We start from the raw sequence: 17969 nt of genomic DNA, 5'->3' as shown, positions 1-17969 counted from the left end.
TTGTGTATAAACCTCCCGCCCGGTGGATACAGGGGTCAGGGTGGCCGTGTACGGAACAATATAATGATATATTGATAACATTTATTTAAAAATGTAATAAAACTATAAGCTTGTGTGTTTAAGTATTAATTGTTTATTCATCTCCGGCCAGGGGGCTACACCGGCAACAAGGGCAGCAGAGTGGCCGTGTACGTCCCCGGCAGGCGTTCTGTCTGCTGGTGCAACAAGAAGTGCGTGTGGTTCTGGGGGGTTCTAGGTGGTTCTGGATCGTTCTAGGTTCTTCTAGGTGGTTCTGGGTGGTTCTATGTGGTTCTGGGCTGTTTTAGGTTCTTCTAGGTGGTTCTGGGCTGTTTTCGGTTCTTCTAGGTGGTTCTGTGCTGTTTTAGGTTCTTCTAGGTGGTTCTGTGCTGTTTTAGGTTCTTCTATGGGGTTCTGGGCTGTTTTAGGTTCTTCTAGGTGGTTCTGGGCGGTTTTAGGTTCTTCTAGGTTGTTCTGGGCTGTTTTAGGTTCTTCTAGGTGGTTCTGGGCTGTTTTAGGTTCTTCATGTGGTTCTGGGCTGTTTTAGGTTCTTCTAGGTGGTTCTGGGTGGTTCTAGGTTTTTCTATGTGGTTATGGGCTGTTTTAGGTTCTTCTAGGTGGTTTTGGATGGTTCTAGGTTCTTTGGAGTTGTTCTGGTCAATTATTGGTTCTTCAATGTGGTTCTGGGTGGTTCTAGGTTCTTTAGGCATGTTTAGCCATTTCCTGGGTTCTTTGGATTTCCGATTTCCTGTGTTTGAAAAATCGTTTTGTTTTAGCGCGCTATCCTGATTACAATAGATTATTTTCCTGGTATGTTATTGATATTGCATCTGTAAGAATAAAATAAGAGTAGATATCAATGTTCAGTATTGTGGCACTGAATAACTTCAATTCATTAATGCTAAACTATAAGATGAGAATCAGGCTAGGCAACCGAGTAAGAAATTTATCAAAAAAATATCTGTGAACAAATATTTCATCTGAGGATCGAGTTGAGGACCGACAGCATTTTCATGCAAGGTCAAAAAAGCAGCTATATAACTAATCTCAAGTATCATTAAATTTTTGTTCATATTCTCATTTATTTTCATGATATGTACCTAGTGTTTACATATACAACTTTACATATTTTTTTAAGATATGTACTTTTACCGGAAGCGGTCTTTACTAGGAATCTTTAGGAACATTAAGTTATTTTGCAAGAAATATATTTTCCAGGGTGATGTTATCTAACTGTTCTATTTAATGTCATTAAATTTGTTTTTTTAAGAAATATAGTTTTTTGAGGCGGCGCTTTATATCTGTAATCTTCATTAACATTAAATTATTTGTCAAGAGACGTATTTTTGTAGGGCGATGTTGTTTTATTGTTCTTTTTTATAAAATATTTTAATAACATATTTACACAGAGCGGCGCTTTTTATCTGTAATCTTCATTAACATTAAATTATTTGTCACGAGACGTATCTTCATAGGGCGATATTATTTAATTCTTTTATTTTATAAAATAATTTTCTCAAGTAATATATTCTCACAGAGCGGCGCTACAACATCACCAGCAGGAGCAGAAGCAGCGACGTATCGCTGAACGTCAACGTCTACGGGAGCTAAGGACAGCTCGACGTCAGGCACGTCGCGATAAGAAACGTAAACAACGTCGCCAGCTCAAGGAACGTCCTTGTAACCTCAGCCGCCAGAACTGTTATCTTCACGACAACAACCACTGGAAAACTGCGCCTTTTTGGGACAGTATGTTATTAGTGATGAAACTTTAACTAAATGCTGTAGAATGTAGTTTAGTTTGGTGTAGAATGCAGCTCAATTTTGGTGTAGAATGCAGTTTAGTTTGGTGTAGAATACTACTCAATTTCGGTGTAGAATTTAGTTTAGTTTGGTGTAGAATGCAACTCAATTTCTATGTAGAATGTAACATAGCTACATTCTACCTAACAGGATCACTAGTTCTACCATGAACATTACCTAGTTTGCTGTAAGAATATGTGCTGAACTTAATCTTACATTTCAGCGATTTACGCGTTGAAGGTCACCTAGTAATGATATTTGCGGAACCTAATCATTTTTCCACCAAATTTCGCGCTGAGGTTGACCCTTGTGTGTGTAGGTGGACCGTTCTGTGCGTGTCTGAACTCAGCGAACAACACGTACTGGTGCGTGCGCACCATCAACGCCACGCACAACACGCTTTATTGCGAGTTCATCACCGGCCTCATCACCTACTATGACCTCAACATCGGTGAGTGCCTCATTACCTACTATGACCTCAACATCGGTGAGTGCCTCATCACCTACTATGACCTCAACATCGGTGAGTGCCTCATCACCTACTATGACCTCAATATCGGTGAGTACGTCATCACCTACTATGATCTCAACATCGGTGAGTACCTGATCACCTACTATGACCTCCGGTGAGTACCTCATCACCTACTACGACGTAATACAAGTGTTAAGTTGTAATATCATTACCTAATGTAATGATCTTTCGTGCCGAGGTTAAATAATGATCTCGAGTTAACACAATTAATTTAATATTAATGAAAAGTGAACACTTAAATTAAGAAATCGAACAAGTTAACGCGAACATGGGTATCGTAATATGGTACAGAACTCTCTTCTTTCATATGCTAGGGCACAGCATAGTAGAGGTTTCTCACATCACAGTAACAAATTATATATGCACAACACTTGAATCTTCTTGATAGCCTCTTGTGATCTTCTATCCGGGTTGACTTCTCCCTACATGAACAAAATCGAAGTTACAATTAGTCGGGTAATTCCCTACCAGATATCTCACATAATATCAACGCACCAAATAAATACAATATTGATAAATATCGACAGTTACACATACCTCTGCAGTTGTCTGAATTCACTAAACTAGTCCTTGCTTTGGTCCCACAACAAGTCAGCTCTGAATTCTTACACTGCTACGGGATCGTCAACACCTTAACTTATTCTACGTCCCACACATTAGTTACTATGGTTCTTATTCTCCATCTGTTTCCCAAAGTACACCTGAATATTCAGCTAAGATCCCTACACATCCCTCTTTTCTCAAAAGTTCAATTCAATTTGAACTGATAGGATATCTGGATAGTACGTCTGCTAAAACATTGTCTTTCCCTTTGATGTAAGCAATTTCGAAGTCGTAAGGCTGCAGTGATAATGCCCAACGCATCCTTCTGCTGGAAACGTTTTGGTTTTCATTCAACCATTGAAGTGGTGCATGGTCTGTTCTTATCAAAAATGGCGCTCCATACAAATAATCCCTAAATTTATTTATTCCTACCAAGATTGCTAAACATTCTTTCTCAATAATGGCAAATTTTTCCTCGTTTTCTCTCAGTTTCCTACTGAAAAAGCATATTGGTGTTTCGATCTCGTCAACGCTTTGTAACAGAACAGCTGAAATTCCTATATCACAAGCATCAGTTTGCAAAATAAATTTTCCTTCCGGATTTGGTATCGACAAGACAGTTGATTCCATCACCGCCTGCTTAACTTCCTCGAAACAATTTACGTTTTCTGAAGTCCAATGGATAACATCAGGACAACATTTACGCAGCGTGTCAAATAATGGTGCACACATAACAGAAAGTTTAGGCACAAATCTATGACAAAATTGTACTAATCCTAGAAATGAACGCATATCTTTCTTGTTTCTAGGTTTTGGAAATTTACTTACAGCTTCAAGTTTAGAAGGATCGGAAGATACCTTGCCTGCTCCAACAATGAATCCTAGAAATTTAGTTTGGGCTGCTCCAAACAAACATTTGCTTAAATTAATCGTTAACCCAGCATCAGAAAATTTTGATAAGACTAAGTCTACTTGTTGAACATGTTCTTCAAAGGTCTCGCTGAAAATTACAATGTCATCTACAAATGAATCTACGAATTTCAAGTCTCCAATTAATCCTCGTATAATTCTATTACACACAGCACTAGCAAATTTAATGCCAAATGGTACAACACAAAATTCATACTGTCCACAATCCAAAACAAATGAAGTATACTTTGATGCACTTTCGGTTAATGGAATCTGAAAGAATGCTTTGGTTAAATCTAACTTGGTTATGTACCGCGCTTTCCCTAATTTGTTTATAACAGAATCTAAGTTGGGCATTGGATATGGATCGACCATTACATGTTTGTCAAGTTTCCTGTAGTCAACACAGATGCGTAAACTTTTATCCTTATTAATTACAGTGACAACAGGTGAAGCCCATGGACTACAAGACGGTTTGATAATGCCATTTCGCAACCACATATCAATTTCTTCCTTAACTTGGTCACGCAAATGAAAGGGAATTTTATACGGACGTTGGGCAATCGGTTTCACATTAGGATCAACCTTAATGTCATATTGAATCAGGTTAGTTCTGCCAGGAATATTTTTGAACACATTGCCATGCCCGTTAAGCATATGGTTAAACGTTTCCTTCTGTTTGCTCAGAAGATTGTCTGCATAATTGTACACCGGTTCTCTCTCAACTTCACGGACCGGAATTGCAGCGATATCGTCCAACAATTTAGCTTCAGCCTGCCCATTGATTGACACGTAATTAACACAATTATTTCTTTCTCTAAAAATTTTCAACATATTAACATGGTACACTTTCTCTCTATCTCCTAACTTTACGACATAATCTACTTTATTAAGTTTCCTAACAATTTCGTAAGGTCCCTTCCACTCTGCCAATAATTTATTAGAAGAAGTAGGCAACAATAGTAAAACTTTATCCCCTATTTTGAATTTCCTGACTCTACTACGCCGATCATAATATACTTTTTGTTTGGATTTCTCGTTGGTCTCGTTGTCGTTGGCAACCTCCAAATATTCTCTCAATCTCTGCCTAATCTTCATAACATATTCTGTCACTGGAATCTGCTCTTCATCTTCAACCTTGCCTAAAAATTTTTCCTTAATGAGAATGCATACCTCACCACGTCGCTCTGTGGCGAGGCTATCAGAGATTTTCAGCACGAAACGCTCATAAAACGACATCTCGAGGCTAGCAAAAGAAAGCGCGCACAAGAAACTATTTTCTTCGGGTTATTGGAGCCACAAAAATGCGCTGCGGGTTGCGCACTGTCGACGTGCGTGATACGCCGGCGTGCGCGAAAGTCTCTACCGGTGTGAACGATACGACGAACGCGCAGGGATGATTGTCACGCACCTTCTACGTCTGTAATCGGCTATTTTTATTGGTGCGTATGACGATGTTGATACTGGAAAATTCATATGTATGCCTCAGTCTTTATAAGTTCTATCATAATTCAAATTTCCCGGTTTTTTAATTTACGCCATGTGGGACTTCTTGAAATTCAGATCATTTAAAATGTTAACTTGGTTCTACATATTCTATTCGCCATAGTCGTAGTTATTTTCAAATTTAATTAGTTTTAAAATATGTTTTTGGGTAGCTCGGCGGTGAAATATTTAAGAAAAGGTTGCATATGCCTCCTCATGGCGGTACTGCGGCACCCAGCCTGGGTGGAAATGGGTGAAAATTGGTGGGAATTATCAACTTGGTTGAATGGCTCAATGCATAATGCTGCCTTTTGTTTACTCTTGCATTATTTAAAAATAACACTGGTTACAGGCCTGTATCCAACAATTATGTATGAGGCTCATTTAGCAAATGTAACCTCCTTGCATTTTTCTGCATTTCCTCCTTGCATTTGCATTTCATTTTTTTCCCTTGCATTGTCAACTTTTCATACATTTTCCATCCGTCTCAGTTGGCTACCAATGTACCTACACCAGATTGTAAACGAGTTGATCTCTCCAGTAAATTCCTGTACTAAGCCTGATCAAAAATTGAAACAAGATGCAGATATTTAACTGATGACCGATTTTATAAATCTCTTTCTGAAAGCTCTATCATTCAAAGTACTACATTTTTAGCGTTTATTATTAGGAAGAATTTCAAAGATAGGACGCATATTCTATTCATTTACTGGCGACTAATTCACATTCTAACCAGAATATTTTGTATTTGAATCAATTGTTTCCCTTTTTTTATTTTTTTGCTACGCTCTAGCATCTCTATCATTAGAAATGCTTTACTTATACCCTCACTATCAATAAGTGTGATCCAGGTTCTGGTGTTGCACTGCTATAATAATTATAGCGCGCAAGCTGTGCACTTTGTCCTGCGGTATAATAGAGTGCAGGATCGCTAGCCGCATATAGTTCGATCGGACCACCAAATCGCGTCAATAATTGAAGTTTCCCTACAACTGCACGGATGCGATTTTAGACAGCAATGGAGTCATGGTATTTATTTAGATGAGAATTGATTATCAAGTTATTACACAATAATATGATCTCTCAGATTACTCGTTAGGATATCTCTGTACTATAAGTGTTTCAATTATATGCTGCGGCATTAACGTCAAATGCGCGTTTTTTGTGAGTTGGTACTTTTTCTAATTTTATGTATTCGAAGAATCAAATTCCATATTCTTTTCTTACTTCACGAATGACTTTTTACAATTTCCTAGGTTCTCCATTACAGCAGTTATTGCGAGCTCAGCCTTATTTATCTTACTTTACTTAATTTACTTGGTATACGAGCGATAAATGCAGCGAGTTCGTTGCTCCCGTCCGGTTATGTATTGTCTTTATCCGTTTATTGATTAATTTGTTTTACTATTTAGAGTTATTATTGTATTTATATTCACATTTTAATGTTGAGCCTGATGTTTTCGGACCCAGCATAAGGGATGTGTGGTCAGCAACTTACCACCAGCCACTTCTGAGCTATTATAGGCTGCAGTACGCTATAGTCTCAGGTACGCGTGAATATGGATTAGTGCTCTTCAATAAGTGTCTATGAATTGTATTTTGGATTATTGAATTATCTTTCTGTATTGTTCATTTCGAAGTGTACGGTATTTATTTGTGTCATTTATTTGTCTCGGCAGGACAGAGCGAAGTTCCTCTCCTCTCAATAGTCTCTCTGTAGCTTAATAGTCTACCTAGTTATGATCGCGATTCTAAACTGTTTTGAATAAATATAAAAACTTTTTATCAATCAATTGAACCTAACATCATCACAAATTTATTACAAATTTTCAATTTTTTTATTCATTAATCATTTTCTGCTTGCGAAGACGGAATTCGTTGTATACGCATCATTTCTTACCGCTACATGATTTTTAGCGGACATTTGGATGTTGAATTGTTCGTCTACAAATTTACAATTCCCTCTTTCTTTCATTGATTTATTCATTTGATGTTTAGAAGACGAAACATGTAGCGTGCGCTACATTTCCTCCCGCTATGCTACGTGCGCGCATGGCTGGCTACTTGTACGATAACTGTACGTTGCCCTCACATGCAGCCAGCCACCGGAACGTGATATACTAACGTGTTTCTTATAAGAAAATATATGCACCTTAACTTCCCCACGCCACGTATAATAGTACAGCGTTTTATCCAATTTATTGCAGTATAATTCATTTTGTGGTGTACAGGTTCTTTCAAAATAAAGTTTAATTTCTATTCACAGCTCCGTGCAGCTGGCGCAGCGTTAGCATCAGTTACCGTGGCTGTGCTTGAATGTATCCAATTTCTTTTACCGTTTCATCGTCAATGGAATCAAAGATTCTAGCCTCGGATGGATAATATTTCTTTCAATTTTTTAAATTAAAGGATAATTAGAAAACGGTTTCAATCAGGGCGGCGTTATTTGATAGTGGTCACTAAACGCCAGCTGTTCCTCGTATATTTATGTACAGAGATAAGATAAAGGCTGGCACAGTAATTTGATGTTTTAAAGTAAGAGCTTAAGTGCATTTACTTTGGTCTCGGTTATTTATGAGCGACTCCAGTAACTCTGACTTATTACCACGTTTTTTTACCACATTTTTCACGTCGTGTCTGTCTGTCTGTCAACAAAAATTTATATCTTAATTTAGATCACTTCTGAAGATCCCAGAAACTTGAAATTTGGCATGCATGCTTATGCTGCCTAACAATTCAAGATTTGATCATCAGAAAAAATAATGTGAAAAAAAAATGAAAAAAATTACAAAAAACCCTAAAAATTCACAGTTTGGGAATCGAGTTTTTTTTGTCAAACTTCCAGTCTTGCCAACCCTGGAAAATGATTTCAATTGCTAAAATTGCTAAACTAAAAAGTAGACAATAAATATAATAAAAAAAAACATTTTTAAAAACCACGTTTTCTTGTGGTTACAAAACTAAAAACAATGAAATAAAACAAATAAAAATTAGAAAAACATGTTTTCTTAACGGACAAAAAAGAAAAACATTTACTCCTACATAACAGCAAGTTAAAGAAAGGCTCATTCAAACCAACATTTCACATAAAACTACATTGTAACTCCCATTGTAAAATGTGCAGGAAATTTTCCTTTATCACTTTCATTATATGAATTCAAATACTGGAAATTAGAAATTGAATGAATTTTTACAAATTAACCTTCCATTCGGCCGTTTTGCGATTTTTTGTTCTTGCTTGTTGATTTTACTACAAAAAATGTAAAATACAATTTCAGGTCTTGGCAATATCAATGGGCAGGTATTCTGGATTAGCCATCCAATCAATAGTTTCTGTATATTATTATAAAATTATTAATATACAGAGATTATAATATATTATATTATTATATTACTTCAATTAATAGCCTCTGTATATTTATTATGGCGTCATGTGTACAACCCACAAACACGTTTACAAATTCATACTTTCTTATGTATAGAAGATTCATTTCAGCAGGAAACATATTCCTATACCAGCTGATACACCGTGTTTCCAAATTGCTTGAATATAATATATAATATTCAGTGGTCCGCTACTAAATTTATACTTTATTCACGTCTTTTGATGAGACAAATTTCACAGGCAGAGTGAATTTTGCCTCGCGAGCTGCGAAGGCAAAGTTCTTACTATAGGTACCCTATGTAACATATCGAGGAAAATGATGTCCATATTTTTATAATTGATTTTGACATGATGATGATAATTGATGAAACGCATGAAATTTCCCAGTTGTAGAAAACGTTTCAAAATGAAACGCATCTCATGCGAAACTTTTAGTTCGATCGTTTGTAAGTGAAATTTTCAATCTACCCTGACATGAAGGTTGTGTTTGTGTCTACATTGTTTATGTATGTTGGGAAAGCGTTGAAAGTCGATTGATTTCTACTAACATTCTTTTATTTTGTCCCGTATAATGTTTCATCCCTATCTTAATTCAGTTATATACTTGAACGAAGTCAGAGCACGTAAAAAATCTCCAACTGACGGATTGGACAAATTGTTTTGACATGACACAGTGTCCTAGATTCTCAGCGAACTAGTCTGCTCAGTGAGAAGCTATGAGAACATCCGCCATGTTGGGTGATGTTGCTGCTGTCTCTCACGCATGGTCATGTCGGGTGATGTTGCTGCTGTCTCTCACGCTTGGTCATGTCGCGTGATGTTGCTGCTGTCTCTCACGCATGGTCATGTCGGGTGATGTTGCTGCTGTCTCTCACGCGTCGGGTGATGTTGCTGCTGTCTCTCACGCATGGTCAAGTATGGTGATGTTGCTGCTGTCTCTCACGCATGGTCATGTCAAGTTACTACCGTCCAGCCATAGCCTTATCATTACCAGTCTCATCACGGACGCTAAAATGAGATCAGTGGAGCAGGTTCGCCTCGCAAGCTTCCATCTGCAGTTGCGATCTTTTCCGACGTCACGGCCGACGTGAACCATGTCGGCCGCTGCTCTATGCGGACTTCTGCTTCCTCACGAATTTACTTTTAATTAATTTAGGCCATGAAAAATGATTGTTTTGACTGGTATAAACCTCTGCTTCTTCATGAATTAACTTTAAATTAAGTTAGGCCATGAAAAATTATTGTTTTGATTGGTATAATTGTTTTCGGTAACTGGGAAAGGCTACTCTGCACCTTGTGAAATGAGGCTAATGTATGATTCGGTGGATGAAAATTTTTTCAGTGGATAGTTTCATTCTCCGTACAAAGAAAATCAAATTGTGTCACATTTGCCACAAAAAAAAACAGTGCGGAAAAAATGTGAAGAGTAGAAGCAAGCGCTGAATTATATATTTATGTAGCAAGTTTTTAATAAACGATTTATTTTTTTCGTTATCTCGTACTTCTATCGTCAATTTTTTTTATGTGGTTTAAATAATTGAGTTTCTTGGCTATTCAGGATGACTTGTATATCATTTAGAATGAAGTATGTACCAAATAAAATAATTTATACAAAGATTCATTTATGTATTTTAGAGTGACGTACGTGTTATTTATTTACTTGTTGACTTTACAGCCTTCGGGTTCGAGAAGCCACGAAGAAGGCAGAACTCAATTGCTTGGCCTTCACCTTTGCTTTGCTTCTTGAGAAAATGTATTCCGTTATTCACGCGTCTATTGTTCCTGTTGTGTATTTTGTTGCTTTAACTTCATCATTGGTAACAAAAGTGGCGCCTGACGACTGCTCTACGAACAAATGAATGAGATGGAGCTCTTGCTCGGCTAATTTATTTAACAGAAATTTCCACGTTCTTGATGATAGATTTAAGCCTCAGTTTCTAGTTTGTTTTAGTCGCCGTTGTTATTCAATTAAAGCTCCTTCTAGACGCTGAAAGCGTTCAAACACCGAGCTTTTCATNTTCTTGAGAAAATGTATTCCGTTATTCACGCGTCCATTGTTCCTGTTGTGTATTTTGTTGCTTTAACTTCATCATTGGTAACAAAAGTGGCGCCTGACGACTGCTTTACGAACAAATAAATGAGATGGTTCTCTTGCTCGGCTAATTTATTTAAACAGAAATTTCCACGTTCTTGTTGATAGATTTAAGCCTCAGTTTCTAGTTTGTTTTAGTCGCCGTTGTTATTCCTCCAGAGCTCTCCTTGTTAATTGTAGCTATCCAATTCCTCGTATTTTGATGCCGTTAGCTGAGCATTCACTCCAGCTGTGAGATTTATTGCAATTACTTTGGGGTGCTCAAAGCGTTCACTCATCAAGACATTCATTCACACACCTGACGCTGAAAGCGTTCAAACACCAAGCTATTCATCCACCGAACGCTCAAAGCGTTCATTCATCAAGCCATTCATCTGCATGGCGCCAAAGGCGTTCATCCACCTGATGTTAGAGGCGTTCACCCACCAATCAGTCATCCACCTGGTATTGAAGGCATTAATCCACCAAATATTCATCCTCCACGCCACTCACTCGAATGCTTCCTTCCTCGGCCTTCAACTCCTGTCATTAGAACTCCGGAAAGAAATTAATTTCCTATTATTGGTCATGGTCCATGTCACGCTTACAATTGCCCTATCCCCCGCTTACAATTGCCCTATCCCCCNCATGCTGTGGTGCTGGGGCTGACATGCTGTGTTGCTGCGTCTGACATGCTGTGGTGCTGGGGCTGACATGCTGTGATGCTGGGGCTGACATGCTGTGTTGCTGCGTCTGACATGCTGTGGTGCTGGGGTTGACATGCTGTGGTGCTGGGGCTGACATGCTGTGTTGCTGGGGTTGACATGCTGTGCTGACGTATGCTGTGTTCCTGGGGCTGTGTGCTGGCACTATCAAAAACAGTTTCAAGTTTTTAACTTCGTCAGTCAATCGCTGCACGGCTTTTCAAAATGGAACCACCAATAACAGACAAGATATTGGCCGCTACGTACACTTGGGCTGCTACGTGTACTGGGACCGCTCCTTGTAATTAAGCGTCGTGGATGATATTAGGAAAAAATAATCATTTTTGCAGTCGTGTATGATATTAGGAAGAATAATCATGTTTCACCAGCAGTTCCGTTCAAAATGAGGCACTACTATCCTGCGAAGTGTCGTACCACCTCCGCCCTTTACCGTTACGCTAGCCATGTCTCTCCCAAAGGCCCTTGGGGCGCTAGGGTTTTTTGTTGCGAGAAGTTCTGCCTTCATTCCTGAGGTGTCGCCCTCGCTTTTTATTGCAAGGTGCATGCAGTGCGGTGCATTGTAAAGTTCTGTGTGGGGAGTCGGACCAGTTGAATCCATTTGCTCAAAAAGGATGATGCACACAATTATTATCAGAGCGCTTAGTTTGTAGACCGGCTTAAAGACACGTAAAATGAGCTATCTATGAGTATGCCTGGAAAAATCTAACCTGATTTGTGCCCAAATTAGTTGAGCTTTAAGCGACGTCGGCTATAGGAGGCGTCGGCTTTAAGCGACGTCGGCTATAGTTAATTAAATAATTACGCCCTTAATTAATTAACTAATTTATGTTAAAGTAGAAGTTCTAGTGACTTTGATTTGACTGCAATTAAGTCGCCTTGTGTTGATTGAAAATGCTGAAGTGCAAGATTTGATGAGAAAATCACAGTGCAAGATTGGATAAGAGTCAATTCATACCAAGATTTAAGTCTACCTTTCGTAAAATTTTAGCAATTTTTAAGCTGTCTTTCTTGAAATAATAAAGTGAAAAATTGTGTTTTATTCATGCTGCTTAATATTCCTAATCTTGTCTGATTCACTCGTAGGTACTCTCGAATATCAATTTCGTCGAGCTCGCACTATATTTAAATGCATTCGTAATATCATTGAGTTTTATTCCTGATACTGATACCCATACTTAATTTCCACACCAATCAACGTGTGTATATATATATATATAATCTCACTTTCTACCTAGCCTTTTCTTGTAGCATCTCCCGACACTTTCCTTCATTTTTGTCTGCCGCTGCCACCACGAAGCAGCAAGGGAGAGGCGAAGGTTCGACGCGTTCGTCCCGCTATTGCTTCGTTCAGCTGCTGTGTTATTTTTCTTGTGGTTGAGATTACGTTTGTTTTTGGTAAAAACTTCAACAGCTTTCGTCTGCCTTCAACCACTGATTGCTGAGGCAGGAAGAACTGATGGTGATGATCTCGCCGTTCGCTCTGGTGCAGGTGGCTTGATGTTATCAGGGTTCGGTTGCTGAACTATTGCAAGTTTAGGATTGTTTTCCTCTCTTCAATTATAATTAAATAACTAAACGTACATGCACATTTAATCAGATTTTCAATTATATCCCTATATCTGTATTGAACTATTTCTATCCTGGCTATGGTAAACGATATCTTAGCCGGACTATGTTAAGCCATATCGTCGCCTTTCTATGTTAAACTATAATATATAGTTTAACTAGTTTAACTCTCCCGGCTAATGTAAATTGATAGCAGTGAACACTACTTGCTTGGCAGGCTCGCTTATTTACAGGCTTGCGCCGAGGACAGTAACCTGTGATATACAGTGTATAATGTGCTGTGTATATATGTATGTCTGTATAACTGCTGCTTGCAATTACAAATATGTATTGTACAGACGTGCGCTATGTACAACTAAAAAGTAATTATGCCTTCGTATAGCTCATCACGCTGCGAAGTCTTGACACGAAAAGCAGCACAGACTTCGTACTCCATGCAGAGTTCCGATGTGTGTCTGTTTATGCCTTACTTTCAATAATTATTGTTATATTTTCTCATCTGTTTTCCCCTAATGCTATTGTATTATATTTCTAACTCTAAATATAATTCGTAATTCATGATCTCCCATCAATATCACTTCAGCTACTCCTTCATCGCCATCTGCTTCTCGTGACGCGCGTTATATAGGAGCGGTCGCTTCTCTCGACAGATGCGAGCGTTTGTAATGATATAATGATCGTGATTGCTATAGTTAATTCATCATCATCGTTTTGCAATGAAGTTATGATCGCTTTTCCGTTATCTCGCTGAGTTGTAGCTGGGATATTTTCCAACAGGTGTTTGGTGGGGTTTCCTTAATCGGTTACTTACATGAAAATATGAAAAAAGCCGGTTTGAAAATACCGGCTTGCGGGTTCGGGCTGCAACCTTTTTTCTGATCATAAGTCAGTTATTTGAAACTATAGTAATACTCCAAATAACTTCAATAATAACTTTTTGTAGAATATGTAATCAGTTAGTTATATTCATAACCACTGCTAAGTAATGACAGTAGGATAGTGTGCTATGTTTCCTTGAAAATGAAGTTATATTCTGCATGAATATAGCAAATCCAGAAGTACCAGCTAATTTTATAGAAAACTTGGAAAAATGTTATTAATTTGTTCTTTGACTGATATAAGCACGTCAGAGCTGACAACGCTTCCACGTGACAACTCATGGTTACTACAGGCCGTTACATCAAAATGCTGTGAAGTGTCTGCCTAAATTTACGTTTTGAACTTTTGGACCATCTTGTTGCAGATTAGTAGCTTTGAAATGCTGAATTTATTGAAATTTCGAAAAATGGTTCTCTGGTTCTTGGTTAGGTGCGCATAATCACGACCATTGAAGCTTTTGTTGACAATGCGAGAATGATAATTAAATATTGATTAAAAGAAGAGAGCAAGTGTGCTCTCCTCTACCCTCGTATAAAATGAGTGAGACATTACCAGTATACAACAGCACTTCTTGCTCTTGCGTGGTTCATTCTTGTTTGGCCCCGCAAAATGACTTGTCAGTGATACTTCCGTGCTGTGAGTATAGGTCACTAAATTTAAGATAGTCCTAAATCTTTATATCCACGCTGTGCATGGCAAATTCCTTTTCTCGTCGATTTTGTATTCCGTATATGAAATTTTGCCGTTCTAATAAGGTAACAATTTGAAAGAAATAGCGCATTGAAATGCCAGACAAACTGCACTGCATTACTCTGTATTATAACGACAAACTGCACTGCATTACTCTGTATTATAACGACAAACTGCACTGCATCACTCTGTATTAATACGGCAAAGATCTGCACACTTTACTTTGCTTTCATTTGTTAGATATTGCGTTTCGTGGCATGTCATGTTACAATCGGTTAATGAAAAATGATGAGACTGGAAATATCTGTAGAAATGTACATAGGTACTGTATCTCGATGTTTTATAGGCTTAAAGGTAATGTGACGTGGTTGTTATTTTAGTTTAGTTCAAGGTTAGTTTAGTTCTAGTTTGATTTCAATAAATTAATGTAGAAATTGAACTTAATTAACGAAAAGAAGGAATAATATCTAAAGTATTGATTCATGCGATTGTTTCCGACTTTTAATATGCTTGTACTGCCAATAACTGGCAAAAACTTCGTCGGTTAATGCGCATGTTCTCGGTTATTTCTAATATTTTACTTAACTGTTGCGAATTACTATTTGTACCTTCAATTAATTATTTCAGCCAAAGTAGTGGTAGCGTCGACCTTTAATTGTTTCGCAATCGCTTCACTCGTAACAAATTCTAGCGCGAGATTTTGCCGCCGACTGTCCCCCGCTGGCAGAGGCTACAAACTGCACTGCATTACTCTGTATTATAACGGCAAACTGCACTGCATTAGTCTGTATTATAACGGCAAAGATAGGCATAATTTACTTGGCTTTCATTTGTTAGATATTGCGTTTCGTTGCACGTTATGGTAATATCGGTTAATGAAAAATGATGAGACTGGAAATATCTGTATAAATGTACATACTCATCTCGATGCTGTATAGCCTTAAAGGTAAAGTGCCTCGGTTGTGTTTATAGTTTAGTTTGTTTAAATTTATGTAGAGATTGAACTTAAAGAACTAATAGAATGAAAAATATCTATAGTATTGATTCATGCGATTGTTAGTGAAACTTTTAATATGTTTGTATATTGCCAATAACTTCGTCGTTTATTTCTCACTGTTTACTTAACTGTTGTAAATTACTCTTTGTAAATTAAATTAATTATTTAAGCCAAAGTCGTGGTAGCGTCGGCCTTTGTTTCGCACTCGCTTCACTCGCAACAAATTCCAGCGCGAGATTTTGCCGCCAACTGTCCGGCGCTGGCAGAGGCTGTCAAGTGTCTCAGTACAGTGCGAGTTGTCTCATTCCTCTTCTTCATCTCCTCCATCTTTCCTCCCTTTATCTCCCTCCTCATCCTCCTCCCCTCTCTTATTCCTCCTCTTCTTCCCTTTAAGTCCTTAGCTCCTTATCCCACTCCTCTCCCTCCCCTCTCTTTTTGCCTTTATTTCCCTCCTTTTCCTCCCTCCTCCTGCTCTTCCTCCCCTCTCTTTTCCCCCTCCTCCCTTTATCTCCCTTCCTCTTTTCCCCCTCTCTTTCCCCTCTCCCTCCTCCTCCCCCTCTCCTCCGAGCGCACCTGCGATCGCCTCGTCTACCTGAGCTGCGTCTCGGGCTCAGCTTAGTAGGCCACGCTGTACACTCAGAAAAATTAGAAATATATGTCCAAAAAGCGATGAATTTTTCGACCTTGTGTATGTTTAGCCAGTCGAAAAGGCGAAGAAGTGCTACATGCAGAAAATGTGTCATTATTTGAAGGATGTGACTCATTCATTGACTAAATGAATCGAATGACAGCCCTTCTATTTCAGTCAGTCGCCGTGTAGGTGATATATTAATCCAATAAACATGCCATTTATTATTTATAAGAATTATTCAGGTTTCAGCGTTTCCATCTGATTTATAATTGTATCACATTTTGTTCTTTCTTTAATTTTTGAATATCAAAAGCAAGACTGAAAACTGATCTCAAACTTAACTTTTTACCTTATTTTATGTTCATATCTACGCTCCACGTCACTAATTTGGATACTCTCACTTTTTATGCTGGAAGCCTGCGAGTAAATTAAATCTGAGCTCTTCTAAGCATTAAAATTCTGAACGAGAATTTAATCAAAGTATTGCTTTCACAGTTACTTTCGTTAGGCAATTTTTTTCAATTGGACAAAATTTTGCTCTCGTTTAGACAGTTAGAATATTCGGTTCGCTGGAATATCGGAAGCTATTACAGATATTTGGCTGCGTTTGGGCCCTAGCAGGAGGCGGGGCCCGCGTAGCTGAGGTGCGGGCGCAGGGAACCGTTGTATCGGAATGCGTCAGTCAAGCGCCTCGGCCCCGAGCGATCCTGTTAGCCCACGCGCTAGGCAGGATACGGGCCGCGGTCTCTGTAGGATTAGACCACGAACTCCTCGGGACTGATTGGGCCTCTGGATATTCAGGATACGGGCCACGGTCTCCGCAGGATACGGGCCACGGTCTCCGCAGGATTAGATCACGAACTCTTCAGCGATATGGGCCGCGGTCTCTGCAGGATATGGGACACGGTCTCTGCAGGATATGGGACACGGTCTCTGCAGGATTAGACCACGAATTCTTCGGGACTGATTGGGCCTCTGGATATTCATGGTTGGGCTACGGGCGTTTCAGACCCAACGCTCCTGAGACCTCACTTCTGACAGCCTTTTATTGAATCGTTGATCTGATGATTTTACATGTAATCTTAAGTTTCGGTATGTCGAAGACACTCGCGATTGGCCAAGTTATCTCGTCGGTAATTTTTAGCTTTTAGTTAGATTTCAGTTTAAAGAGGGCATCAATAATTTTTTGCATCTAAATCGAATTTCCTGTAACTTTTCAAATTAATGAAATGAAGCGTGTACCGGACAATGAACTGTGAATTGTTAGAGCACTCGAATGGCGTGACGCGAATTGAGAGAAATTGTGACTGCGCTCAGGGCCAAACGAGTCTATAAACACTAACCACGAATTCTTCAGGGATATGGGCCGCGGTCTCTGCAGGATATGGGACACGGTCTCTGCAGGATTAGACCACGAATTCTTCAGGGATATGGGCTGCGGTCTCTGCAGGATATGGGACACGGTCTCTGCAGGATTAGACCACGAATTTTTCGGGACTGATTGGGCCTCTGGATATTCATGGTTGGGCTACGGGCGTTTCAGACCCAACGCTCCTGAGACCTCACTTCTGACAGCCTTTTATTGAATCGTTGATCTGATGATTTTACATGTAATCTTAAGTTTCGGTATGTCGAAGACACTCGCGATTGGCCAAGTTATCTCGTCGGTAATTTTTAGCTTTTAGTTAGATTTCAGTTTAAAGAGGGCATCAATAATTTTTTGCATCTAAATCGA

General features: G+C 38.8%; 1 protein-coding gene across 1 annotated transcript in view; it reads left to right on the top strand.

The window, feature by feature from the left end:
* Positions 1-17820, top strand: part of LOC108680253 (extracellular sulfatase SULF-1 homolog) — a 28046-nt gene extending 10226 nt beyond the window's left edge. The window contains exons 17-20 of the mRNA XM_047881894.1: positions 152-230; positions 1556-1767; positions 2141-2416; positions 17552-17820. Of these exons, the coding sequence (XP_047737850.1) occupies positions 152-230; positions 1556-1767; positions 2141-2416; positions 17552-17820 (836 nt within the window). The remainder of the gene's footprint in view (positions 1-151; positions 231-1555; positions 1768-2140; positions 2417-17551) is intronic.
* The last annotated feature ends 149 nt before the right edge of the window (positions 17821-17969 follow it).

The sequence above is a fragment of the Hyalella azteca genome, unplaced genomic scaffold (genome assembly GCF_000764305.2).
Source record: "Hyalella azteca isolate HAZT.00-mixed unplaced genomic scaffold, Hazt_2.0.2 contig9088, whole genome shotgun sequence".
In the NCBI taxonomy this organism is placed as follows: domain Eukaryota; kingdom Metazoa; phylum Arthropoda; class Malacostraca; order Amphipoda; family Hyalellidae; genus Hyalella; species Hyalella azteca.
Note: the sequence above shows the minus strand (reverse complement) of the source record. Positions and strands in the feature narration are given on the sequence as shown.